The 26268-nt window shown below is 46.2% G+C and overlaps 1 protein-coding gene across 1 annotated transcript; it reads left to right on the top strand.

Moving 5' to 3' along the window:
• The first annotated feature begins 541 nt into the window (after nucleotides 1-541).
• Nucleotides 542-22729, top strand: PRPS1 (phosphoribosyl pyrophosphate synthetase 1). The gene is made up of 7 exons (XM_024197918.2): nucleotides 542-1010; nucleotides 6102-6285; nucleotides 6736-6834; nucleotides 8407-8531; nucleotides 17200-17373; nucleotides 18162-18321; nucleotides 20127-22729. The coding sequence occupies exons 1-7, from the start codon at nucleotides 889-891 to the stop codon at nucleotides 20217-20219; spliced, it is 957 nt and encodes a 318-aa protein (XP_024053686.1). The 5' UTR covers nucleotides 542-888; the 3' UTR covers nucleotides 20220-22729.
• The last annotated feature ends 3539 nt before the right edge of the window (nucleotides 22730-26268 follow it).

Below are 26268 nucleotides of genomic sequence, written 5' to 3'. Positions count from 1 at the left end.
CCGGTCGGGGAGAGCGGCCCGCAGCCGGGCTCGGCGCCCTCCCCTGCCGCACTGTGGGGGGGCTGAGGGGGTGGTGGGAGGCTTTTTTGCCTGGGGCAGCAAAAAAGCCAGAGCCGGCCCTGATCACGCAGGTCTCTAGTCCTTCCCCAGCCCCCGAATGCAGGTCGATGCGAGCAGGGAACCACACGCCCTGAACTGCCCCACGAGGGCGGCGTGACCTACCGGCCGGCCGCCCGCCTCCGTCACATAGGGGCATTGCCTAGCCAGCGTGTATCCCGGCCGTTTAGGACTATGGGGAGAAGCTCCTCCCACCGCCACCTCACTGTCCAATAGCAGGCGAGGCAAGCTATACCCTCAACCAATCCCCATCCACGCCTCCACCCCCCCCCCCGCACGGAGCCGACACGCCTCAAACCGCAACGCTACGCAGCTGGCGGCGGCGCTGACTTGCCTCTATCCCCGCCCCTTCAGCTGCTCCGTGCCCCCGCCCCGCAGCCACTCCATTAGCAATCAGCCGTGTCGCCTCGGCTGTTGTTTAGCGCGAGAAAGGTAGGGGGTGGGAGGCCGCGCGCAGAGTAGCGGCCGCCAGATACCGGCGTGTGCTCTAGCCCCACCCACTTTTACCTTTGGCCAATTTGCCCGCTGGAAGGTCGTTTTAACTACGCCCCTTCGCGCCAGCCGACCAATAAGAGCCGGGTACGGGTGGGGGCTGGTGGTCGCCGGGGAAGTTATAAAGGGAGGTGCGGCTGGCGGGAAGAGGAAGATGGCGGAGTAGACACGCGTTGCTCTCGTGTGCTGTCCCGTCAGCACCCCCGTGGGGAGCGGTGACTGGAGCCCGGATCCCAACCCGGCCCCGCTGTGAGGCGGAGGGAGGAGGAGGCCGCCGCGATGCCCAATATCAAGATCTTCAGCGGGAGCTCGCACCAAGACCTGTCCCAGAAAATCGCTGACCGCCTGGGCCTGGAGCTCGGCAAGGTGGTGACCAAGAAGTTCAGTAACCAGGAGACATGGTGAGAGGGGGCTGGGGAAGACTACAACTCCCGGCATGCCACGCCGCACACCGCTTCTGAGCGCTGCGAGGTCGCCGCGCGGGGTCTGCTGGGAATTGTATTGCTTTGCGTGGACTCCCGGTCTCGGCAAATGGAGTCCGGCCTGCCGCGAGGGAGGGGTGCTCCATTCCCCAGCCCCGCTCTTACTGCTGGGGATAGGGGGCTGGGCGAGGGCCCAGCCCTATTTGCAAGTTTCTGGGCTGCTGGGGTGGGAGTCCCAGTGCCTTGTGGGAGGTGAAGATGCCCTGGTAACGTGGGGAGTCTGTAGCCTTGGGACGTTTGCTCTGCTGGCTGAGAGCAAGAGGCTCTGCCGTGGCCGGCTGCATGGTCTGCTTCAAAACAACGTGTCTGGCCTTCTTCGGGCTTCGGTTCCCGGAGTGTGAGTGTTGTAGCTCACTCTGCCTGAGTCTGCATACAGCGCTCTAGTACCTCGGCTGGTGAGGGCCAAGGCTCAGGTCAATATTCTGTTGCTTGGGAAAGCCCTGAGCACTAAGCAGTTCCCAGGGGGAAGTGAACACAGACAGAGTGGAAACGCTGACAAGTTGCTCTTTTGAAGGACTTTGGTGTGTGGACGCTCGAGTCTTAACTAAGGAAGCCACAGAAGAATAGGCTTAATTTCTGGAAGTTTGACAATTGTGGAGCATCTTGTGTAATTGAAGAGCTCTTGGATGGAGATGCAGGTGTTAGACAATGGACCCGCACTATTCACTGCTGTTCTTGCCCCTCCTGTGGCTTCCACTGAAAAACCAGAGTGGCTGATGCCATATTGTACTATAGGAGCATATTTTATCATAGACTACATACACTTACATTTACCTTTAAAGCGAGAGGGGTGTGTTAGAAATAGAGAGAGTATACTTAGATTTTCAGAAAGCCTTTGACAAGGTCCCTCACCAAAGGCTCTTAAGCAAAGTAATCTGTCATAGGATAAGAGGGAAGGTCCTTTCATGGATTGGTAACTGATTAAAAGATAGGAACAAAAGGGTAACAATAAATGGTCCGTTTTCAGACTGGAGAGAGGTAAATAATGGTGATTAAGGTATGAGGAGAGATTAATAAGACTGCGACTTTTCAGCTTGGAAAAGAGACGACTAAGGAGAGATATGATAGAGCTCTATAAAATCATGACTATGTGGAGAAAGTAAATAAGGAAGTGTTATTTACTCCTTCTCATAACACAAGAACTAGGAGTCACCAAATGAAATTAATAGGCAGCAGGTTTAAAACAAAAGGAAGTATTTTTTCACATAACACACAGTCAACCTGTGGAACTCCTTGCCACAAGATGTTGTGAAGGCCAAGACTATAACAAGGTTCAAAAAAGAACTCGAGAAGTTCATGGAGGATAGGTCCATCAATGGCTATTAGCCAGGATTGGCAGGGATGGTATTCCTAGCCTCTGTTTGCCAGAAGCTGGGTACAAGTGACAGGGGATGGATCACTTGATGATTATCTGTTCTGTTCATTCCCTCTGGAGCACCTGGCATTGGCCAGTGTCGGAAGATAGGATACTGGCCTCGATGGACCTTTGGTCTGACCCTGTATGGCCATTCTTATGTGATTCCCCTGCTTGTGTACATGTACTTGAGCTTATGTGACTATGAATAGCAGTGTGTGTAGTTGTGGGAGCATGGGTTGTGGCAGCAGTGGTTTGTCTTAGCTGTGCCATGTACAAACCCACCTGAAACCTGGAACCCGCTTGGCATGGCTAAACTGTGGAAGAGCTCTGTGTAGCTTGAAAGCTGGTCACACTTACCAGCAGAAGTTGGTTCAATAAAAGATATTACCTCACTCACCTTCTCTCTCCCATAGGGCATCTTGATACTCTATCTGGGGGTTGTTTTGCCATGCACTAATCTGAATACTAGGTATTTGTTCAGTAGTTTTTATTTTTTAATGGTGTCCTGCCTCATAACTATTGCTCTGCCAAGCTTCTAGAAAAACTGTAAGCAGTACTGTAGGAGCCCCAAGACACTAGCTAAGTAGCATTAAATAAATATTGCTTTTATTTCTAAGTACAGTAAAGATCCTTGTTATCAAAGACTAGACTATTGACATTCAAAACTTGAAACTTAGGCTAGAGAATGATTTTCCAAATGAAAGGACAATTAGGGTGTGGCTGATACACCCAATCACACTGCAGAGCATTTTCTGAAAGCTTGATACAATTACCACTGAAAGGGTCAATGTTGATATTTAAAGCTTTATTATGATCACTTTGAGCAGCCCATGAAGGCAACTTGAGGCTTTCATCTCTCTTGTGCTATAGCTTTTAGTCCCTCTGCAGACTGAGAGTTCAGGAAGCAAACTGTGAACTGCTTTCCCTGATTGCAGACAAGATAGTGAACTTTTGATTGCTGTGTTGTTGTTCCAGGATATTAGAAAGACAAGGAGGGTGAGGTAATATTTGTTTTTGGACCAACTTCTGTTGGTGAAAGAGACAAGCTGCCAAGCTTACACAGAGCTCTTCTTCAGGTCACTGTAAGCTCAAAAGCTTGTCTTTCACCAAAAGAAGTTAGTACGATAAGATATTGCATCACCCACCTTGTCTCTGTAGGTAACTTTTGAGTTTAGTGTCTGTGTAGATAACTAAAATATTCTGGGAATTCCCAAGCACTATGAATCTAACTTTTTCCAAATCTCTACAATCTACCATTGTTCTTCATGCTGTATTTTTTTATCATTCTTAATCTTTTTCGAAAACAGCAAATGTAAGTTCAGGGAGCCATGGATCTAACATGCAGTTATAAAAGTGCATTACTTCTGAACAATATAAAATGGGCATGTCTTCACAGAATGTGGATCATGTGTATTCACAGAACACAAAATTACTGTATGTGCTCACCTACTACATACTTGAACCGGAGTAAAGGGTTACCTGCAAGGATCCTGTTGTAAGGGCTTCAGAAGTAGGAGTCTTGTAAATGTTTTCCAGGCTGTATATGAGAATGGAGCGCGCACACATCAGGAAAAACAGTACATATGTTTTCATTGCATGAATACGGGCTGTAAGTGAGAACCCAACAGGTAGGAGACTTAGATAAAACTTGGCAAAGGAGGGGGTTTGTTTACTGAACTACAGCTTGTATCATTACACCGACTTCACAACCATGTATCAAACACTCTTATCCTTCCAGCTGACTGGTCAAGTTCTTAATGTTAGCAAATAATGCTGACTGCACAAGAATAGCACAGATGCTGTTTCCTCCCCATCAGTCACTAGGGTGTTTACCTGGAGAGATGACATTGGCTGCCTAATCAGTGCTGCTTGGGCTTTAACAAAAGAGCAGCTGATCCTGATTTTATAGCCCACAGCAACAAATATAAGAGGAGACAAGAAGTTCGGAAATGTGTGAGGGAAAAGAATGGGCGGGTTAATTCCTTTTATGAAAATCTGGGTATACAACAAGACTGCATGTAAAATTAAACTAACCTCAGCTTGAGTCACATAATCTCTTGCAGCCACTTGCCCGTTAGTAATAACCAATGTCTCTGGCTGTAGTCCAAAGTGAAGCTGCCTCCAGAATGTAGTACAGATGAGGGAAAAGTTGCCCCATTTCTTCCTCCATGGATTCTGGGCTTTCCAGCTATTTCCAGTGTTGCTGGCTTGTCCTCTCAACTGAAACATTTTGGAGCAATCTGTTGCTACATAAGGCCTTACACAGCACTTCCTCAGACTTCAGGTTTGATATAGAAGCCACTGCCTCATCTCCCCCCCTCTGCTCCAGGGGTAGGCCTCTCTGTACATGTTTCTAAAGCTGTCTGGCCATTTGCTGCTGGCACCAGGACCTCTGGCGTATATTCAGAATCCCTTCACCGGGGATTACTGTGAATTATATCCATGAAGAAATTAACCCTGAATACTTTCTCAGAACAGGATGTTGAAGGGTTCTCTGTTCATGTCAGTAAATCACTCTTTAATGTTAGACTTATAATGTTGTTTTCCTGTCCAGTAGGCTCTTCTAAAAATCTGGCTCAGGGCTTGCTTTGCTGATGTGCCATTACTTTTTCCTTTTTTAAAAGAAGCCTTGTATGAGTGAAATTGTGTTCAATGGTTCCCCTGTGTGACTTGGAGGAACTTAAGCCCTCTTCAGGGGGTGTGAGTACATTACATAGAGATCTAAAATAGAGGTGGTATGGTTTTTGCTTTACCAGCTGAATCGGTATATTTCATCAAAATGAGCAATGTAAAATACAGTAGATTCTGCCTATTAGCAGACCTTTGATTGGCAATGTTTTGCTGGCATTGTCCAGCTGTTGCTAATAAGCAGAAGGCAGGTTTGCAGGCCTGCAGCCGGGAAGGAAGTGCTGGGATGGCTTTCTCTGGTTGCAGCCCTGCAAACCTGCTTGTGGGGAGGGGAAATGCAGCCTTGGATACGGGGGCTTTCTTTGGGGAGCAGGGTGCTGGGGGCCCATGGGGCTGCACAGGACCTACTAGCACTTCCTTCTCTGGGTGCTGCCCTCTGGGATGCCACAGCCTGGAGAGCTCTTGGAGAGGTACCATGCAGCTCCAGCATTGGGCTGCAGCTCCACTCCCTACTACTGCCCTGCCTGAAGCCTCCCCTCCCAGCCCAGCCCTAAGCCACTTACCTCCTGTGCAGTCCCTCTGCAGGCAGGTTTGTGGGGATGCAGCCCCAGAAAGAAGTGCAGGTTTGTGGGAATGCAGCTAGGGAAGAAAGTATGTCCCAGCACTTCCCTCCCTGGCTGCAGCCTTGCAAACTGCCATCAGGTGGAGCTTTTCTTCCAAAAAGTGTTAAGTGGCATGCTGTTGCCAATATCTGAATCCCATTAATATTAAATATTAAGGGATGGGATTTATTCCCAGCAAAATGTTGCTATTAACTGGAAGTTATTAATACTGTATCTGGGTTGCTATTAAGCAAAATGTACTGTACTGTTACTGAGCAAATAAGCAACTGCCTTTCTGTTGGGTCTTGTTGATCGGTTACTAAGTTGCATGGAAATTGCTGATGCAGGCTGCTTGCTGTTAACAAATTGTATTTGTTTTGTGCTTTTAATTTCACTTGTTTTTTTATCTCCTCCTGCACCTAGTGTGGAAATAGGTGAGAGCGTGCGTGGAGAGGATGTCTACATTGTGCAGAGTGGCTGTGGTGAAATCAATGACAACCTGATGGAACTTCTCATCATGATAAATGCCTGCAAGATCGCATCAGCTAGCCGTGTCACTGCAGTCATACCATGCTTTCCTTATGCTCGCCAGGACAAAAAGGACAAGGTAGTGCAAACAGGAGTTCCATAAAGGAATATGCCCATCTAGTCTCTAGCCAGCAGCCCATGCTTCAGAGGAAGGTGTGCAACTCTTTGGTTCACCTATTTGTGCAGAACTGCAATGTGTAAGAGAAGGGCAGGGGAAAATTATTTTAACATAGTCTATCACTTTTTCATCTTGACATTTGCCAACCTTTATCATAATCAGTGGAATTGCAGATGCTGTCTTGATTCGTATAAATGTCTATTCCTTTTGGAAACTTACCAAGCTATTTTCCTCCCTGGATGGAGTGTGGGTGTTTGAGAATTTGGCAGTTTTGAGTAAAATTGAAGTATATTTTCAGACTTTCAGGCAATGATTTATACCCCTGAGGGAGAGGCTGAAATGTATTATTTCTTTTAAACCCACAAGTGAATTTGTTGCCATCCAAATTAACATCGCTTTTTCTTGTACTAGAGTCGAGCCCCAATTTCTGCCAAGTTGGTCGCAAACATGCTGTCTGTGGCGGGTGCAGATCACATCATCACCATGGACCTACATGCTTCTCAGATTCAGGTATGAACTGAAACTTGGGAAGATGACACTTTTCAGATGTAGACAAGCAGATGATACTTCCGCCTCACAGATCTTACCTGTGGGATGGTCTAGGCCAGTAGGGCAATGGCAGGCAGTGACTAGATCCTTAGTTTATGTTGCATGACACATGGTCACTTGTAAATAAGATTGCTGTTATTCTTGATTGACCAAGCAAATCAAGGCCCTACACTCAACGTGATGGTATTTCTATGTCTGGTTGGTTATAATGTAATAACTTTTGAATGCCACATCTGATAAATGCAAACATTTCAGGGAATGTTTTAGGCACCGATGGACAGAATTCTGTTGATTTAGATGAAAATTGAAAAACCGGAAGGGGGAAATGGGGAACACACAGAGCCCCTGGTGTCTGAGTTAGCAGAACCAGCAGCTTCAACCAGGTCTGTTGTCTGTTTGATCAAAGAAATGGTTGATGGTGCCATTACATGTTCTGTCCTAACAATACCTATCTCAGCTCTGTCCAATAGAGTTTAAATGTTGATACCCTTAAATGCTTCTTTCCCAACCAGAAAAGAGAGTTAGTGGTGGGGTAAGGTGGAGATGGAGGTGCACAGACCCCCTGGTACAGGCTGGGGGACAATGGCATGGGGAGGAGTACAGGAGAAACGGAGTCCTTGGGAGCGGCAGAGCAAGAATAGGTGGTGCACAGAGTTTCTGGCATACAGGGATTGCAGGGAGTCCCTGAAATACAGTGGGATAGAAGGGTGGCACACCAAAAACTCATGAGGAGAATAGAGATGCAAGGAGCGCCCTCCCCCCAGTATGTGCAGTGAGCTCAGTCTACAGAAGCAGTGATGTGTGACCCACTAGTTTAATAATACATTCACCCTTGTAACTATTGCCTTTGAAGACCTGGGCAGGTGGTTCATATTTCCCTGTTTCAGCTTGCTCTATGCAGGTATTGAGTCTTAACATGAGCCCAAAAAGGGAGTGAGCAGGTAGGGTTGGTGTTTCTTGCATGTAGGAGATGCCTATTTTGCCAAGTATTCATCTATGTAGTCATCATCCACTGATAGTCCAGGATTGAGTATCTTTTGGCATTTGGGCAACCTGTGAAGTTTCCCTGGAAGCTTCTGCTGAGATAGTATGAAGTTGGCTGCATCCTGAGCATGAGGCCAACCCTCAATTTAAAAAACAAACCAAGCAACTAGCTGCTATGCTAATAGATGGAGTTAATGTCCACATCAGGTCCTTGCCAGCATTGGACTGTTTTCACGTTGATCAGCAGAAGTGCATAACACAATTTAAGAGGAAAGGGGTGTCATGTTTTTTGTGAACATTAGCTCACTAGACTCTATAACTCCCCATAGAGGCGGAAGATGGTCTCTTGCATTAGTATTCTGTGTATCCCGAAGGTTACTGCCCATCTATTAATGTAAGTGTAAGGAGAGCTGAATAATACTAGTATGAAAAGGCCATGGCTGGAAGCCTGATTATTTTCAGGGCTTCTATTGCTTTTTGCCAGGTCTGTCTTTGGAATTTGACTGTCAGTTATGCAGAGTATATCTACTCCTGTTTGTCTTACCATAGGGTTTTTTTGATATCCCTGTGGATAACTTGTATGCAGAGCCTGCTGTACTGAAGTGGATCAAGGAGAACATTGCAGAGTGGAAGAACTGTACTATTGTTTCACCAGATGCTGGTGGAGCAAAGAGGTGAGATATTAGAAGCACCAGAACTGAGACTAGTTGACAATAGTATATCTTCACACCATTTTAATTAGTAATCTGTGTTTTTTCGTAACAGTGTAAAACTTCTGAGATCTGGAAGTATTCGCTTCTCAAACCTGCTTCCCCAAAATCACAGTCAACATTCCCCTTTTGGCAGTTGGCTTGGAGTAGCCTGATATGTTCTCCTAGAGAATTTACGGAAGGCAAATCTTGAAATAGGTTCCTGAAATTACTTGGAGTGGATTCCTAGAATTACCATTGCTTAGACACTTCATAGTCCATGGTTGTTCCTCAAACTGTAAAGTTGTTGCATATTCCATGTAAAAGTGGAATTGCCCATACATGATTTTTTAGAAAGGGAGGGATTGGAAAAGTAAGTGCAGCTTTGTTTTCAGTCAGGAACTTCAAAACATCTGCTACATGATAATATAGTAGCAGATTGAGATACTGTGCTCGTTAGTGCAACTCTTTGAAAATGTGATCTCTTCGCTTTGTAATGTTTTCCACTGCAACTACAAATGATAGAACAAGGATATGTCCTTAAACTAATTCTGGAATATTTCCCTAAATCATACCCAAACCTCAGTTCTTACTGCCAACATCCCGTTCCACAAACTGTTTGTTAGAGAGTAATTATAAACCCAGCAGTGCGCTACTGCAGTGCAGCCAGATGTTTTGAACATCCACTTCAATTAGAACTCTCAAAGTATACCAACCTCTTGCATGTAAAACTACTGATGTGGCTTGTTGCTTAGTGCCAGCATCTGGAATGCAAAACCAACTAGCTGTAATCTCTGCACAAGATTTTCAGAAAAATCACATTGCATTCTGAAGTCTTGTGGCCAAGGTTTTCCTTTTCCCTGATCATTCTTCAGTGTCTTTGAAGTAGGGAAGGAAGAATCCGCATTTGGCAGATGGGGTGGCATGTGCCCACAGGCTAAAGGTTGCACGGAGTCTGACAATCTGGAGGTTATGGGCTATCCGCACCATACCCCAGCTGAATAGACAAAGGTAATTTCTCTTGGGCGCCTTATATAAACATGAAAATTTGCACAAGTTTAGCTAACAGATTTAGTTAAACCATGAGAACCACTGTGGGCACAGACTCAGTTTAAACTAGGCTTACTTTGATTTCATCTAAGTCCGTGTTTCTCAACCTTTTTGTGCTGGCAGCCCTCTTTGGACTTAAAAAATGCAACGCCCCCTCCCCCCACCTTAAATACCATTAAGTAAATTATAAATAATACTCAGTGCTGGGCATTAGGGGCTGGCAAGCAGGGCAATTCCTAAGTTACATGCTTCGGCCCTGTGCAGCAAGGCTTGTGCATGTAATTTAGGTTCACGGGGCCCTGTGCAATTGTTCTTCTTGCCACATCTTAATGCCAGCCCTGCACTTGTCACCTTCCCTCCTCCCCAAACCTGTGCCGTGACCCCCTGGTTGAGAAACACTGATCTAAGTCCATTAGGATTCTGTTTAACTGACATACAAGCTTCTTAAACTAAGGCCATGTATACGCTTCCACTTTTGTCAGCAAAACTTATGTTGCTCAGGGATGGGAAAAAGACACCTCCCCCCCGAGCAACATAAATTTTACTGGCATAAGTGCTCATGTGCACAGCGCAGTGTCGGTGGGAGATGCTCTCTCACTGACATAGCTACCACCACTCGTTTAGGTGGTTTTATTATGTTGACCGGAGAGATCGCTCCCATCAGCAAAAAGCAGATATGCGAGCTATCTTATAGCAGTGCAGCTGTGCCGCTGTAAGCTTGCTAGTGTAGACATGACTTAAGAGTCAACAGGGGTTTGCACAGATTTAATGAAATCAGTTTAAGATCATGCCTTTAGTTAAACTGGTGCAACTCCACATGCGGGCAAGGCCTGAGGCCTTGGCTACACTTGCAGATGTACAGCGCTGTGAGTTAAACCTGACTTCGTGCAGCTGAGTAGGGAAAGCGCTGCAGTCTGTCCACACTGACAGCTGCCCAGCGCACTGTCGTGGCCACATTTGCAGCATGTGCAGCGCTGTTGGGAGCGGTGCATTATGGGCAGCTATCCCACAGAGCACCTTTTCCCATTCTGGCGCCATGGGTTGTGGGAAGGGGGCGTGGGTGCGGGGGATTCTGGGTCCTGTCCCAATGCCCCGTGATGCATCGCTTCGCATCCCAGAAATCCCTTTGTTTCCGTCCACCTTTGGCGCCATCTTTCAACGGTTTCTGTGCAGCGCGATCTGTCTGCAGGAAATGGAGTCCGAACTGCTGAGGCGTATGGTGACGAGTCTCGCCAGCACGTCACGTTTGGCTGTCGAACTATTCCTTAAGATCCAAAGTGACAGTGAGAGTGAGGGTGAGGAGTCCGACGATGCTATCGAGCCGCGTAACGCGTACGACACGAAATTGCTTGTGGCATTCACGGACATGCTCAGCACCGTGGAACGCCACTTTTGGGCTCGGGAAACAAGCACCGATGGGATCACATCGTCATGGAAGTCTGGGATGACGAGCAGTGGCTGCAGAACTTTCGGATGAGAAAAGCCACTTTCATGGGACTGTGTGAGGAGCTTGCCCCCACCCTGCGGCGCAAGGACACAAGATTGAGAGCTGCCCTGTCAGTGGAGAAGCGGGTGGCTATTGCAATCTGGAAGCTGGCAACTCCAGACAGCTACCGGTCGGTCGCAAACCAGTTTGGAGTGGGAAAGTTGACCGTTGGAATCGTGTTGATGCAAGCTTGCAAGGCCATTAATCGCATCCTACTCAGAAGAACCATGACTCTGGGTAACGTGCAGGAAATAGTGGATGGCTTTGCACAAATGGGGTTCCCTAACTGTGGAGGGGCGATAGATGGGACGCACATTCCTATTCTGGCACCAGCCCACCTAGGATCCGAGTACGTTAATCGGAAGGGGTATTTCTCTATGGTTCTCCAGGCGCTTGTGGATCACCGTGGGCGTTTCATTGACATTAACACAGGCTGGCCCGGAAAGGTGCATGACGCACGCATCTTTCGGAACACTTGGTTGTTCAGGAAGATGCAGGCCGGGACTTTTTTCCCAGAGCGGAAGATCACGGTAGGGGAAGTCGAAATGCCCATTGTGATCCTTGGAGATCCTGCTTACCCGTTAATGCCGTGGCTCATGAAACCCTACACTGGGAGCCTTGACAGCAGCAAGGAACAGTTCAACTACAGGCAGAGCCAGTGCCAAATGACTGTGGAGTGTGCCTTTGGCCGTTTAAAGGGCCGCTGGCAATCTCTGTATGGGAAGCTGGACTTGGCCGAGAACAGTATCCCCGCGGTTATATCCGCGTGCTGTGCCCTCCATAATATTTGTGAAGGGAAGGGTGAAAGCTTCACTCAGGCATGGACCTCCGAGGTTGAATACCTGGAGGCTGAATTTGCACAGCCAGAGAGCAGGGCTATTACAGGGGCCCAGCCCGGGGCTGCAAGGATTAGGGATGCCTTGAGGGAGCAATTTGAGGCTGAAAACCAGCAGTGAGATCTGGTGCCCTGCATGGGAGTGAAGTGCAGTAGGAATCAGTGTCTGCTTAGCAGACAAGCAGACTTGCAGTGCCTGTTTATTTCCTGGGCTAAGGAGTCTTTTACTTTATGCAATAATAAAGAATGTTTTCAAAGCCAAAGAATCCATTTATTGAAAAGAAACAAGGGGGTGGAGTGGGGAACGGTACAATCACAGATTCGCGTATGTCCTGTCTGGTGTGCTGTGCAGTGAGTGCTGCACTTCAGGACAGCTATACTGCATGGTGATGGGGGTTGAGTGCAGAGGGTAAGGGTCGTGGTTTTCAGGGCTGGGTGGTGAAGATACTGGTGTTGGAGGCAGCGGGTGGTGTGAAGAACACGGAAGTTGGGGAAAGTGGGTTGGAGGTGACAGTGGGGCACAACGGAAAGAGTTTTGGGACAAGGGCTGTAGAGGGGGGTGGCGTTTGCGGTACTGCTCCTCTTTCTGCATGGCTACCAGCTCCTGGATAGCATCTGCTTGGTGCTCCAGGATGCTTATGAGCCTATCAGTGCTTTGCCGCCGGTGCACTGCGTTTTCCTGGCGGATCCTGCTTTCTCTCTCCCTCCAGTCCTGTGCTTTCTCATTCTCTTTAATAGATTGCCGCATCACTTCTTGCAGCGTGTCTTCTTTGCTTTTTCGTGGTCTCTTCCTGAGTCTTTGCAGTCTCTGAGCAGGCGATAAGAGGGACGGCTGAGGTCTCAAGGTTGATGCAGCTGTATAGGCAAAATGCAACATTTAACAGAGGCAGCATTGTTTATACCAGACAGAGTAATGATTCCCCCCGCACTTAAGGAATAGAAAACACACAGGGTCTACACAATAGCATAATTTTCCCGTCCGAAACAGAGCGCACATATCCCACGGGAGCCTCAAAATGGTGAGTAAGGGGGACTGATTGTTTCAGGGCTGCACTGTCCTCTGGGTTTCTGTGCCTTGGGGAGAGCCAACAGCTTCAGGGGGCACCTACACTGAACACTGTCCCAACATTTTCCACAGGAGTTCGTCCTGGACGATATCTCGCTGCTGAGGGTGACCTGGGAAGCAAGGGAGGGTCTTCTACTGCAATGCGGCTTCCGCCCTGGCCCATATGCAGCTTGCCTGTGTGCAGCAATGGTCCCCTCGTGGCACAGTGGCGCGGACACGTTAGCCTGGTTGGGACAAGGACCACGGTGGCTCTCCCGATAAACCTGCGCAAGCGCATTGCACACCTTCTGGATGAGACATTCGAGAAGATTACCGCGGCCGATTACCGCGATGTGATAACCCACATCAATGCACTATTCCGCATCTAGGCATGCATGCCTAACCCTCCTCTCCCAAAGAGCCCGCACCGAAAAAATTCCTTCCCGAAAAAAAAACCTGCTTACCGGGAACCTGCTCTTCTGTTTGTCCTCCACCAAGTACCGGCCGCTGCGACTGGCTACCTTCCTCCTGGCTCCCCTTCCCGGCTCTGAAGTGTCCATGGTGGTGCTCGGAGTGGAGGTGGGGTTAACCCCAAGTATCGCATCCAGCTCTTTGTAGAATCGGCAGGTCGCGGTGGGAGCACCCGAGTGGCCGTTTGCGTCGCGGGCTTTGCGGTAGGCACTCCGCAGCTCCTTCACTTTAATCCTGCACTGCAGGGCGTCCCGGTCATGGCCCCTTTCCATCATGTCCTTTGATACCTTCCCGAAGGTATGGTAATTCCTACGGCTGGAGCGCAGCTGGGACTGTACAGCTTCCTCCCCCCAAACACTGATGAGGTCCAGCAACTCGCCATTCTCCATGCTGGGGCTCGGTTGGAGCATGGAGGCATGGTCACCTGGAAAGATTCGCTGATAGCACTCCACGCCATGCCGGGCTGAGCAAACAGGAAGGGGATTTTTAAAATTCCCGGGGAATGTAAAGGGTCGGTCACATGGTTGGTTACCTGAGGCCAGGGCAGTAGAGTTTGAACTGATGACCAGAGTGGCTGTAACAGGCATTGTGGGATACTGCCGAATACTTCTGGAGGCCATTCACAGCGCATTGGGCGGCCACAATGGCGCCGCAGCGCTGCAGCGGCAGCGCAATACTCGCTGTTCCTCTCGGAGAGGTGGAGTACATGCAGCGCTGCAACCACGGAGATACAGCGCTGCAAATGCCTTGCCAGTGTGGACGGGGAGTGAGTTACAGCGCTGGGGGAGCCTTTACAGCGCTGTAACTCGCAAGTGTAGCCAAGGCCTGAGATAGCGTTTTCCAGGGAAAGCCGGCTGCCTAGTATATTGATGTGAGGGGTTGATCTTCAGCAGATACAGAAATGGTTGCAAACCAGACTCCAGTTTGAAGAAGATGGAAGCCCTAAACTTAAATTAGAAAATTCATTTAATCTGTTTAAAACAAACCCTGCTGTGTCCACGAGGCATGTGACACACAAGTCTGATCTGACTAAGTGACACTAAAGGCCAATTGGCCACAACAGATTTCAGACACCTAACATATGTACAAGATAAATATAATTCTGTTTAGTGACACACTAGCTGTGGCATCTGTCATTCTTCTAGAATATAAACCAGTGGGTCTCAATCTTTTCCATACTATGATCCCATGTTACAAAGCTTTTGGTGTCCTTCCCATCTAGCCATAAAGGGAGGGTGGTCGTAACTCCCCATATAATGAGGAGTGGGCTCCAGTTCTCTGGGAATTTTTCAAGTGCAGAAACACTTAGCACCAATCCTTATGTTTCCCAGGCACATTTATCTGAGCAATAAGTAAATCCTTGTTAGAACCTGGTCACAATGTTTCATGCTGCCAGGATCAGTAGTAACCAGAGGATAGTTTGGGTAACCGAAGTTCTCAGCAGAGAGCCTGGGTTTGGGGGACTACAGGGTCTGCAACTTGACCTTCTGGAGGAAAGGGGAGTGAAACTGATTAATTGGGCAGATGTAGAAGTCGTGGGCTCCAGGTTGCCCATAGCCCCTTCTGTAAACATTTGCTTGAGCTAGAAATTGGTTTACTTAAAGTGTAAAGCTTTTACATTGAGATGCCTAGATAGCGTAGTGATAGGCACATTCGAAATGCCTTGATGGCTAGAACTAAATTACATAATTGAAAAAAGAACAAGTAGCCGTTACACCTTCTTGTCAGCTGTTTGAAATGGGCCATCCTGATTATCACTACAAAAGTTTTTTTTTCTCCTGCTGATAATAGCCCACCGTAATTGATTAGTCTCCTTAGAGTTGGTATGGCAACACCCATTTTTTCATGTTCTGTGTGTGTGTGTGTGTGTGTGTGTGTGTGTGTGTGTGTATATATGTGTATATATGTGTATATATATGTATATATATATATATATATATATATATATATAAAAAAAAATCTTCCTACTGTATTTTCCACTGCATGCATCCGATGAAGTGGGTTTTAGCCCACGAAAGCTTATGCCCAAATAAATTTTAGTCTTGAAGGTGCCACAAGCACTCCTCGTTCTTTTGGCTGATACAGACTAACACGGCTACCACTCTGAAACCTGTTACATAATTGAGTTACCTTGGGCCTAATCAGAGTTGATTTCATTAATCTGCCTTAAGTGCTCTATTGTTACATAACCCTGAGTAATGACTGGCGTCCACTTGCGATGTCCAGAGAGAACTGGCTATATTTAACATAAAACTGAGACTGTCTTCACTGACAAGACCGAGGAGTTCGGTGGCACCTTAAAGACTAACAGATTTATTTGGGCATAAGCTTTGTTTTTACAGTGGGATAACTAATGGAGTTCAGTTTTACTGCCAGGTAAACCAAACGAGGTCAGTCACAGGTGTGGTGGGGGTGGGATAGTAGTGTATAGTGCTGATCTTGCCTAGCTATCTCATGGTGAACACTATAACTGCCTTGTTTTCACATAGGATTCTACAGCAAGATAAATATTGTGTTTTGTTGTAAATCCTTTTACAGTGAAGAAAAAGCCTGAATGTCATTTAGAAATGTACAACTGTTTTGGAAAGGCAATCAAACAATCAGCTGTTACTTTCTGATCTAAAGTTACCTGGTGTTCTCCTTTCGTTCCTTTCTTCTCTCTTTCCAGTTGTTTTTTTTTAAGCTCCTCCCCCAGTAGATTGGAGCAGTTATGAATTTAGTGTGTGGAGGGATGTTGTAGCTGCTAGTATGCTTTCTCATTAATTAGACTTAGGCCTACATTTATTTGTGGATTCATAACCTGGAGTGTGGTAGCTCTTGGTATTCGGAGAGAAATAGTGACATTTCAGGTGTGACTTCAAGAATATATATCCTAGTAACCATGTGCTTGACCATGCTCCTGTGCAGAACTCCAGGTAACTTTATGCCATGCAGAATTAACCACTTCACAACTGTTTGATGTGCAAACAATCGGAGGGGGAATTAAATCTTCAGCAGTCAGTTGCAGTGAGATGACAGTGAAATCCTTGTTGTTAAGCACCAAGTATTGAGGAGAGATTGCATGTCTTCTCTGTTATATCCTTTGCTTTTATCAGTTGGTCTTGGTTTTGGTTTTTTTTCTACAGGGCAGCAAATTAGCTACATACTGGGTATCTCTATGCTAGCTTTTTCCTTTTAATTTCCCACTTTTGCTACCACTAGTGAAATTACGCCTGTTAGCAACTGGAAATGTGTAGAAAAAAAATCTAGTGTGGATGGGGCCAGTATGGTCATCAAATAGGTTCACTTTCTTTAAATAACATAAAAAGCTCTTTTGGGAAATAAACTGAAAGTGATTCCCCTTGGGTGCTGAAACTTTAGAGGTTTATCAGCAAAACACACTATTTAAATAAGCTCTTGACAGACCGAAAAAATGCAAATTCTTAATTTGCACTGATCAAGATCAAAGCATTCCTGAAGGCTCCATCACCTTAATCTAGCTGCTGCAGTTGGGGGACAGCCAATCAGAGGCTTCAGGGTAATTGATCTTGAAAGTAGCTCCACCTTCACACAGGTTTGAAGGCAACTATATATTCAAAATAGGAGGCAGAGAGGACATCTTCTCTGGATTTGTCAAGGACAGCAATAATAATGGAAGCTGTGACCATTTGCTGTCCATTCAGTCTCAATTTATGTAGTCTTGGAGCAGTTTTTCCCTTCTCCTGCCAAAGCTTCCTCCATGAGGAGCATAAGCACAATCTGGAAACCTCACGCGCTCTTTCCACAGAGTGACATCCATTGCAGATCGGCTGAATGTGGACTTTGCCCTCATTCACAAGGAGCGAAAGAAGGCTAATGAGGTAGATCGCATGGTGCTGGTGGGTGACGTGAAGGACAGAGTGGCCATTCTGGTAGATGACATGGCAGACACTTGTGGCACCATCTGCCATGCAGCGGACAAGTGAGTGAGGAGGTTGGGTGTAAACTGCACATGATATAAACTTGTTCTTGCCTATATCGCTACATTGCAAATAACTACTAACTTGTAATGTAGTTGTGCCTGATGATGATGGGTTTGGGGGTCTTAGACTGTGAGTCAAATAAGTGTTAGTAAACAGTGAGTACAACTCTCTCCTCACTAGCCCAGTTTTCAGGGCTACATACAGATTTGCACTGGTTTAAAAATGCACCTTTAATGGCACAAATTTGTGTAAAAAAGGCTTCTGTCTTCTGACTGTCATTTCATTAGTTCTGCAGTCACTCTAGACCCTGAATTTCTAATGTAAAAAACCTGGCAAAAATCTTAAAAACCTTCCAAATCAATTTTATAGATTGTAAAGAAGCAGATCTGTACAAGAGCCTCATGTTTTGCACAGATACCTTTGTGTTTGCCATGCCACTGGCAGTCTAAATACTGCATGTAGAAGTACTTCTTACCAAGGCTGTAGATCTGGTCTTAAAGCCCAAGTCTGAAGACCAAGTTCTTCAAATACGCAGGTTGCTTACGTAAAAGCACCCTGGGATATACTTGATTCGTAAAACTGCTTCAACCTATGTGGGTCACCTAGTGCCACGGCGTGGCATCTCCCTTGATCTGAGACTGCACCCTCCAACCAAACCATTAACTGCATGGGAAACATCAAGTAATAGCCCCTTCCCATGTATTGTGGGGACCCAACCCCCACTCTTCTTCCACTGCTCACCTTACAAAACTTGCCTTTTGACCCTGTCATATTTGTTCCCTTCTAGGCTTGTATCAGCTGGAGCCACCAAAGTTTATGCCATCCTAACTCATGGGATCTTTTCCGGGCCAGCCATTTCCCGGATAAACAATGCCTGCTTCGAGGCAGTTGTAGTCACAAACACAATACCGCAGGAGGACAAGATGAAGCACTGCTCCAAAATCCAGGTGAGGAGCTACTTTGCTTTTGAGCTTGAGGGGGTTGGGGAGTAGATGGTAGCTTAGGTTGTCTGCTTGCTTTCCTGTTTGGGAAGAAGTATTTGGTGCATATCGTCAGTCCTCTTAAAAGTGACCTGCAAAGCCAAAGGGCCAAACTCATTTTTCCCTTCTCTAGAACAGAGAAGCCTGAAAGGTCATTTGAAAAGCTTTTCTGCTTTCTGTTTTAGAAACAGATCTTGCCTAACCTGTTTCTCCTGAAATCAGAGAAGTTACTAGGTTCGTGGCATGAGATACAAAGCAAGTGAAACCAGATTGAGGGGAATCTAATTTTTAGGTAGGCCATAAACCAGTTGGAAGAGAGGATCTTAAAGATTCTAACACCCTGCCTTGCCCCTTCCTTTAAGCACAGAATTCCTGATCCACTTGTGTGCATCCTGCAAAGGAGACACCTGGCAAAACAGGGATGATGGGACTTTCTATTCCTGGTACTTGAAAAGGAAAAGTCTTGAAAAGCCTTTCAGATGGAAAAGGGCGCACACCCATTTTTTTTCTCCTCTTGGGTCCCTTTTATTGTTTCTTAGCATTTACAGAATTTAATGATCAAAGCATTTACAAACATTAATTAAAACAGATGGAATAGAATGCTGGCAAATGTATTGTATTGTGTACCCTGCAGCATGTCTTACTGATACCCACTAGGAGTAGTCGGGGTGACCCACAACAGGCCCATGAAGCAAAGTCAAAGTGCTTTGAGTATTACACAGATAGTAAAAGGTTCTGGAGAATGCAGACACCAACCAATTAATCCAGTGCCCCTGTGTGGTGGGTATTAACTCCTTTTTATTGACGAGGAATTGAGGCATTGTTTGTTTGCCCCAAGCTTATATGATAAGTTTGTGCCAGAGGTCAGTACTTCTAACTCTTTGCCCTGCTGTGAACACTAGCAAACACCACTGCACTGCAATTATATTGACAAGCAAGCTTAAGGCATTTTCAAAAGCTCCTTAGAATTTTTAAAATCTATTTAGCTCCTGTCTCACTTTCAAATCACTGTCCGTGGGGCAGTCTGAACGTTCAGTTGCTTAATTTAACATTTTCTAGGTGGCCTGTGGTGGAACATTTACCAAAATAGCTATCCAGAATAGTTCTGCCAGGATAGTTATTTCAGTATAAGCCCCCATGTAGACTTAATCTGGAATAAGAGCATCCACACACGGAGTTATTCTGGAGTAACTATTTTGGTAAATTTCCAAGTATAAACTAGCCCTAAACTGTGGAATTCATTGCCACATGAAGTTGAGGTCAAGAATGTAAAATTTAAGAGTATCTGGAGTTGTCATAATAAATGCTAACATATTTTAAGCCTCATGGTTCAGGGTTTAAATCAATCTCTATTTGACTATTGGACAGCAGGATGAGATCTAATGAGAGGGGAGATTACCCCACATCTTCCTATGGCAGGGTTCTTAGACCTTACTCTGAAGCATCTGGCACTGCCACTGTCAGATAGGACTCTAGTCTAAATGGACCTCAAGTCTGATTCCATCTGGCAATTCCTGTCCCACTCTTAGAAAAGGCAGAATGGAACAATTTGCAGCAGTACCTTCAGAGTGATATGAAATGTGGTATCCTGTCATGCCTGCTTGTTTAGAGATTTTGTTGTTTTCCCTGTATCTGACAGTCTGCTACAGATCTGCTTATGGTTATCTTTGTAATGGTGGGGCTTGTGCCTTGAAGATTCCTCATGGCTTCCCAGCCACGCTAAGGCCTTGCATAGTCTTCCACCAGGTAACTGATACTTTTTCCCCCTACAGGTGATTGACATCTCAATGATCCTTGCAGAGGCCATCAGGAGGACTCATAATGGGGAATCTGTCTCCTACCTATTCAGCCATGTCCCTTTATAACGGATGCTGGCTGCTGCTTGTGTGGCTTTTTTTTAAAACCAAAAGTTGTTCAGCTAATTATAAAGTTCATTAGAAGACTCTGCTTGTTCCAGTGCAGCTCTCCACAGCTCCTCCTCTGCACACATCAGGCTCAGTTCTGGGAGGGGGTGGGGTGGAGGGCACACATCTGTAATGCTCAGGCTCCTGCCAGTAGCATCCCACTGTGATCTCCTTAATAGTTTAAGCTTCCAGTAGTATTGAGTCAGCACTGCAGATCCCTGGAGAGCAGAATTGACATGGCCAATTGCCACAACCTTTTTTTGGAGGGGAAGTTTTGTCTATGGGGAGGTTAGACTACTTTGCATGCACGCCTGGATTTTTTTGTATGGGAAGTAGAACTCCTAAGGACATGCTGGCCTGGAACTACAGCAAGAGTCCAAGGGATTGCTGACCCACATCACTTATTCTGTACCTGACAGAAGCCCTTAACAAGGTGGTATAAGGAAGTCTTGTATGTTGACCAAGTTTCTGACAAGAAGTGAGGCGCTACGGGGTGGGACAGCAGTTTCCTCTTCCGGAAGGAGATCAAGGATCTGTCACCTGCCGCCTGGAGTGCAGCATGTTAAACCCCTGAATTCAGATTGTTCTACTGAAGAAACTTGTTGCCTTCTAGTTTTCCCCTCCTTTGCCAGTCCATTAGTGAGTCTAGCCTCCCTGACCTGTATGTTCCTTGGACATGTATCTGCGGAGTAGATCAAATGGGCTGATATGTTACTTCCTATTAGAAGTTTTATTTCCATGCCTTTTAGCCCCTTCTCTCGTGAAGTTTCTGATGTATTTTGTTCTGGTTGCAGTATTTGCACCCCACCTTTACTCTTTGCCATGGCGATACCAGAATCAGCCATCTCTACAAAATCCTCTTCCCCCCTCAAGGAATCTTGGGAATATTAATGGAGGAAGAGGTAGGCTGCAGGACTTCGGAGGCCTTAGGAAGTGCTAAGGATGGCTGAGTCAGCCAGCTGTTCTTCATGTAAGGTGCTCAGTGATAGTAGGTCAGGCGAGACTTGTTCCCTCTGCAGCTTTTATTGACGTTTTCTCAATGTCACACTTAACTCCAGGCAGTAACTTTCCTAAAGTAGGAAGAGAAGAAACAATCAAGCCTAGAGCTGTCTCCAGTGCTCCTGCCTGTAGAATAGGCATCATCCAAAACTTGAATGCATGGTAGTTGCACCATCCCACAATAAGCGGTTAAACCAGTCTTTCCTGGACTCTTACGAGGTAGCAAACCAAGCTGGTTCTTGTATGCATTTTGCTTTTATAAACAGTCTTGTCTAACTTTGGAGATAGGGAAGGGAGTTATTTGGAGTCACTTGTATCTACAGCCAGTATCAGGTGAGGGATTTAATGGGTGGGGGATAAGTGTAGCTGGAAAAAGCTGGCTGTCTAGATTTGGAGTGGTTCTTTTAGTTGTTAGGTATTGTGCCTTTTTTTAAGTAAGATTTCCCCCTCTCCCTCCCTAGAATTTTTGTCTTGCAGTAACTTAAAACCCTACACTGTAAGAAGGGGGTGGGGGGGTATGAGAAGTTGGTGTTTGTCTGGAAAGTGTGTATGTTTGCTTCTTTGCTTTGCATCCTGCATTGAGCTCAACTGAGGGTCTATCCAGGACTTCTGCCTCCTACTTCAAAGCTCCTGCTGGTTCACTGCCAATACATTGTGATCAAAAGCCAAGAGCAAGGACATCAAAGCAGTGTGAGGATTTTCAGCAGCATTTGTGTTTAAACTAAAACCTCAATGAAGGAATTAAACTTTTGTTTAAAAAAAAAAGTTACATAGACTTTTTTTTTTGTAATTTGTAAATGCTTTTAAAACACGTATGGCGCTATTGAGTCTCTGTATGTTCTGTTGTTGAGAGCTTGAGCATCCATAGGTTGGTGAAGGACAGAAGAACTTTCAGTTCCTTTGTAGTAGCAATATACCACTTGTGTGGAAGAAATATTAGAGCCCAGGTACCTTTGCTAGAGGATGCATTAGTTTCATATCAGATACATCTGATCTTAACCAATTCAGTAAACATGGTAGCTCAGCTAGTTAAGTTCTGGGTGCTAAATGCAGTTTCTGTTCTACTTATACAGTTCCCATCATCGTATCTTGAGCACCTGTTCTGTCTTAAATACCACTCAGATATGTAATGACATTAATGGGATTAAAATAACCGTGAATTTGAAATTGTTCACTAGCCCCTTTTAAGATTGTTTGCTTCACAGGTTTCTTTGGAAAGAGATGAGGGTACAGGTAAGTTGCATGACTGTCATAGTAGTGACATTAAGAACCTTTCTTTAGTGCACAAGGCACTGATTCACATGAAAAATATTATGGGGGGAGTTGGGAGAATCCAAAAGCTACTTGAAATGTACTGCCTGCCCGCTCCATTGCTAGCAGGCACACCAATTCTACTTTGGACAGTCTCATTGTGCATAGGTAGAACTTAGTGATTTAGCAGCACTGTAAAGCACCACTTGAAAGGGAGGTATTGGTTAAAAATAGGGCTGTCAAGCGATTACAAATACAGTAACTCCTCACTTAAAGTTGTCCCGGTTAACGTTTCGTTGTTACGTTGCTGATCAATTGGGGAACATGCTCATATAAAGTTGCGCAATGCTCCCTTCTAACGTCATTTGGCAGCCGCCTGCTTTGTCCACTGCTTGTAGGAAGAGCAGCCCATTGCAGCTAGCTGGTGGGGGCTTGGAACCAGGGTGGACTGGCAGCCCCCCATCAGCTCCCTGCTACCCTAAGTTCCCTGTACAGCAGCTACCCAGCAGGCTATCAATTGCCGGCAGTTCAGCTGTCTCTCCCCCCACTGCCATGTGCTGCTCCTGCCCTCTGCCTTGGAGCTGCTCCCTGAGACTCCTGCTTGCTGTACAGGGGGGAGGGGAGGAAGAGGGGGCCTGTCAGGGTGTCCCCCTGCTCCTGCACCCTGCTTATCCCATCTTCCGTAGAACATGGGGGACACACAACAGGGCTCAGGATGGAGGGAGCTTGCTGGCCGCAGCTGCGGTCTCAGCAAGCTGATCTAATTAACAAGGCAGTATACTTAAGAGTGGGGTCAGCGTACTTAAAGGGGAAATGCGCATCTGTCTCTTACATACGGTGTGTGGGTGTGTGTCTCTGTCTACAATGCTCTCTCCCCTCCCTCCATTCCTGCTGCCTTGTAGAGTGTGAGAGTTAACCCTTGAGGGCTCAAACAATTGCTAGTTCATCATTTAGCAGTAAGGCATTCCCTGGGAAATATCCCACCCTCTGACTCCTCCACCTCAACCAAGCTTCACAATCATCATCACTGTACCAGTATTAAATTGTTTGTTTAAAACTGTGTGTGTGTGTGTGTGTGGATTCGCTTAACATCGTTTCGCTTAAAGTTGCATTTTTCAGGACCATAACTACAACGTTAAGTGAGGAGTTACTGTATTAATTGCAATTAATCACAGTTTGAAACTGTTTCACTGTTAATAATAGAATACCATTTTAAATATTTTTGGATGTTTTCTATATTTTCAAATATAGGCTGGAGGTTCTGGGCTTCAGCCCCCCTCTGGACACGGGGCTTCTGCCTCCCTCCCTGCCCAGAGGTATGCTACGTTAAAAAATTGATTTTGTTTTCAGTTAATCGCAGGTGTTAACTGATTAATTGACAGCCCTAGTTAAAACTATAGTGCGTGATATTGCTTGGATGGGTGTGGGCCTCCACTGGATAAAAGAGCACCATACATCAGAGACCTATAGTGAGAGCAACTAGATGTGATTGGTAAGATTCCCAATTGCTTCGTGGGGTTTCCCTGTTCAAAAGCAAAAGATAATATATACCAATTCTATAAGGACATTCTTGTTGCCATACCTTTAAGGGAAACAGCTGCTTCTGGGTGACTAGACTCAGATGATGCAATCTTAAAATGAATTTAAGAAGTGCAAATGTCTCGATATAGATTTGCATGTCCATGATTCTTATAGTGAAATTAAATTCCTCTTCTCCCAATCCCCCTTACATTAGTTTAGTGCAGTAGCGCTGCTCAATGCACATTGTGCTCTGTGCCTAAACTAAATCCCTTTTTCCTGCACTTGGTTCCTAATTGACCCTGTAGTGGTCTGAGCCCCTAAAGGAATGTGAAAGGAATGTGAATATTTCAAATTTAGCAGACAGTTCTCTAAGTGAACTACATGCCACGTGCATACATGCTGTCGTTTACTGAACATCATCAGCCTTCCGTGTCTTTACCATACAGTTCCTGGGAACATCTTGTGGCAGAATGATGCCTTTTGGAAGGTGATATTATACAGAAGGGGAGCCTATAGTATAAGCATGCAATGCCAGAAACTTGTAATTATTCACTGCCTCTTACTTCCTGTACCCAGGAGTAATGGTGCACTGGGCTGCAGTTAAGAGATTTTATAATTAGGCAGTGCTAAAGATGAACTGCTCAACGAGTGAAAGGCACAGTCAACACAAAACACATCTCTGGAAACATACCAATTCTCGCAACCCTGTCTGAACCAGAATGTGACCTCACTAATGGCAGAACTCTTGTATCCCTGCTATTTGATTTTTGCAGAATGAGGCAAACCTGAAGTTGTCTACACAAGAGCAATGTAATTTGCTACTTGCTTTCTTCCTTTTTGGTAGGAGAGCAGATCTATTTAAACACTAGCTGATTTTTCTGGACTCCAGTGTGATTTATTGAAATTCAACAGGATGACTTCAGCCTACAGCAAAGGAAAAATGTTGAGCAGGATCAATGAAAGCCTAACCGTTTTCACCTAGAACATGGAGCAAGTCAAACAAAGTAAATGAGAAATGAGCTCATGCCAAGTTGTAATACATGTGAAAGTTTGGCCTGCTGTAAAAGCTGCCTCTCAGAGGTGATCAGTCCCTACTGATGGAAGATTTTCCCTCCTTACTTTTGCACTCTCTTACATCAAGTTGCAGGTTTGTCATAAGTTCTCCAGTGCCCAGCATGTGGAGAAGGAGAAATATTTGAAGTGGTTGGTTTGTGTTCCACCCTTTCTCACTGGCCCAGCATACCCCATAGTAAATCCCTCCTTTCATTTAAAAAAGTTTGCTGGTCTATGTGCAGAGGGCTGGAGAAAGCACAATCCCATGTCTGATCACATGCAGAGAAATCCTGTTAACTGGATGTTCCTGGAAATTGCCCATTAGTGGGATGTGTCTGAGCCCTGACAAACTCGGAGACTTCAATCTAATTTATTAACATGATTCACAGTCGTTCTTTGCTCTCATTTGAGATCCAGGTTGCTTCCATTTTTTTCTTGTCTGTCAGTATCTTGCTTCAACTGCTATAAATTAACATCAGAAATGAACCATGAAGCTGGTTCCTGCTAAAGAAATCAGAAATGCTGTCATTTAAAGCAAAATTATCCTGCATCTGTGCAGACACAAAAATAGTGGCTTGTGAGAGTGATTAAAACCCCATGCCCAGAAAAAGCTTGGCCAGTAAAACAATTTCAAGGGCTAGTTTTAAAGCTTTTGGTATTAGTGGCTGATTTTTGGATGGTCAGACCTCAGCAGTTAACGCTCTACAGAATTGACGAGTTGCAACCACATTTATTACTGTAAACACTCTTTCCAGACAGTCTTCCCTTTGTCTAGTATGTGCTTTGTTGGAAAGGGGGGCTCACAAACTCTAATACAGCCTACAATTGACACAAGAAGAGTGTAGTGCTGGGCCGGCTTTAGCAAGAGTGGGGCCCAATTCCTGGGGGCGGGGCTTGCTGCAAGCCCCACCCCCAGGAATTGAGCCGGGGTTGCCGGGCTTGGGTCCGGGCCGGAGCCGCGGGGGCCGGGCCACGGGACCTGGGCCGGAGCCGCGCCGCGGGGGCCGGGCTGGAGCCAAGCCGGGCCAGAGCCGCTGGGGCCTGCTGCTCGGCCGGAACCAGGGCCGGACTGGGCCGCGCCTCCCCGGAGCCCTTCTCGCTCCCCCCGCCACCCCAGCTTACCTGGTGCTGCCTGCCCGCCCCTGCTTCTTTTCAGACTTCCCGCGAATCAGCAGGGGAGGGGGCG

The sequence above is a fragment of the Terrapene carolina genome, unplaced genomic scaffold, assembly GCF_002925995.2.
Source record: "Terrapene carolina triunguis isolate 2854851 unplaced genomic scaffold, T_m_triunguis-2.0 Scaffold131, whole genome shotgun sequence".
Lineage (NCBI taxonomy): Eukaryota > Metazoa > Chordata > Testudines > Emydidae > Terrapene > Terrapene triunguis.
The sequence above is the reverse complement of the archived record's forward strand: the minus strand, read 5'-3'. Positions and strand labels throughout refer to the sequence as shown.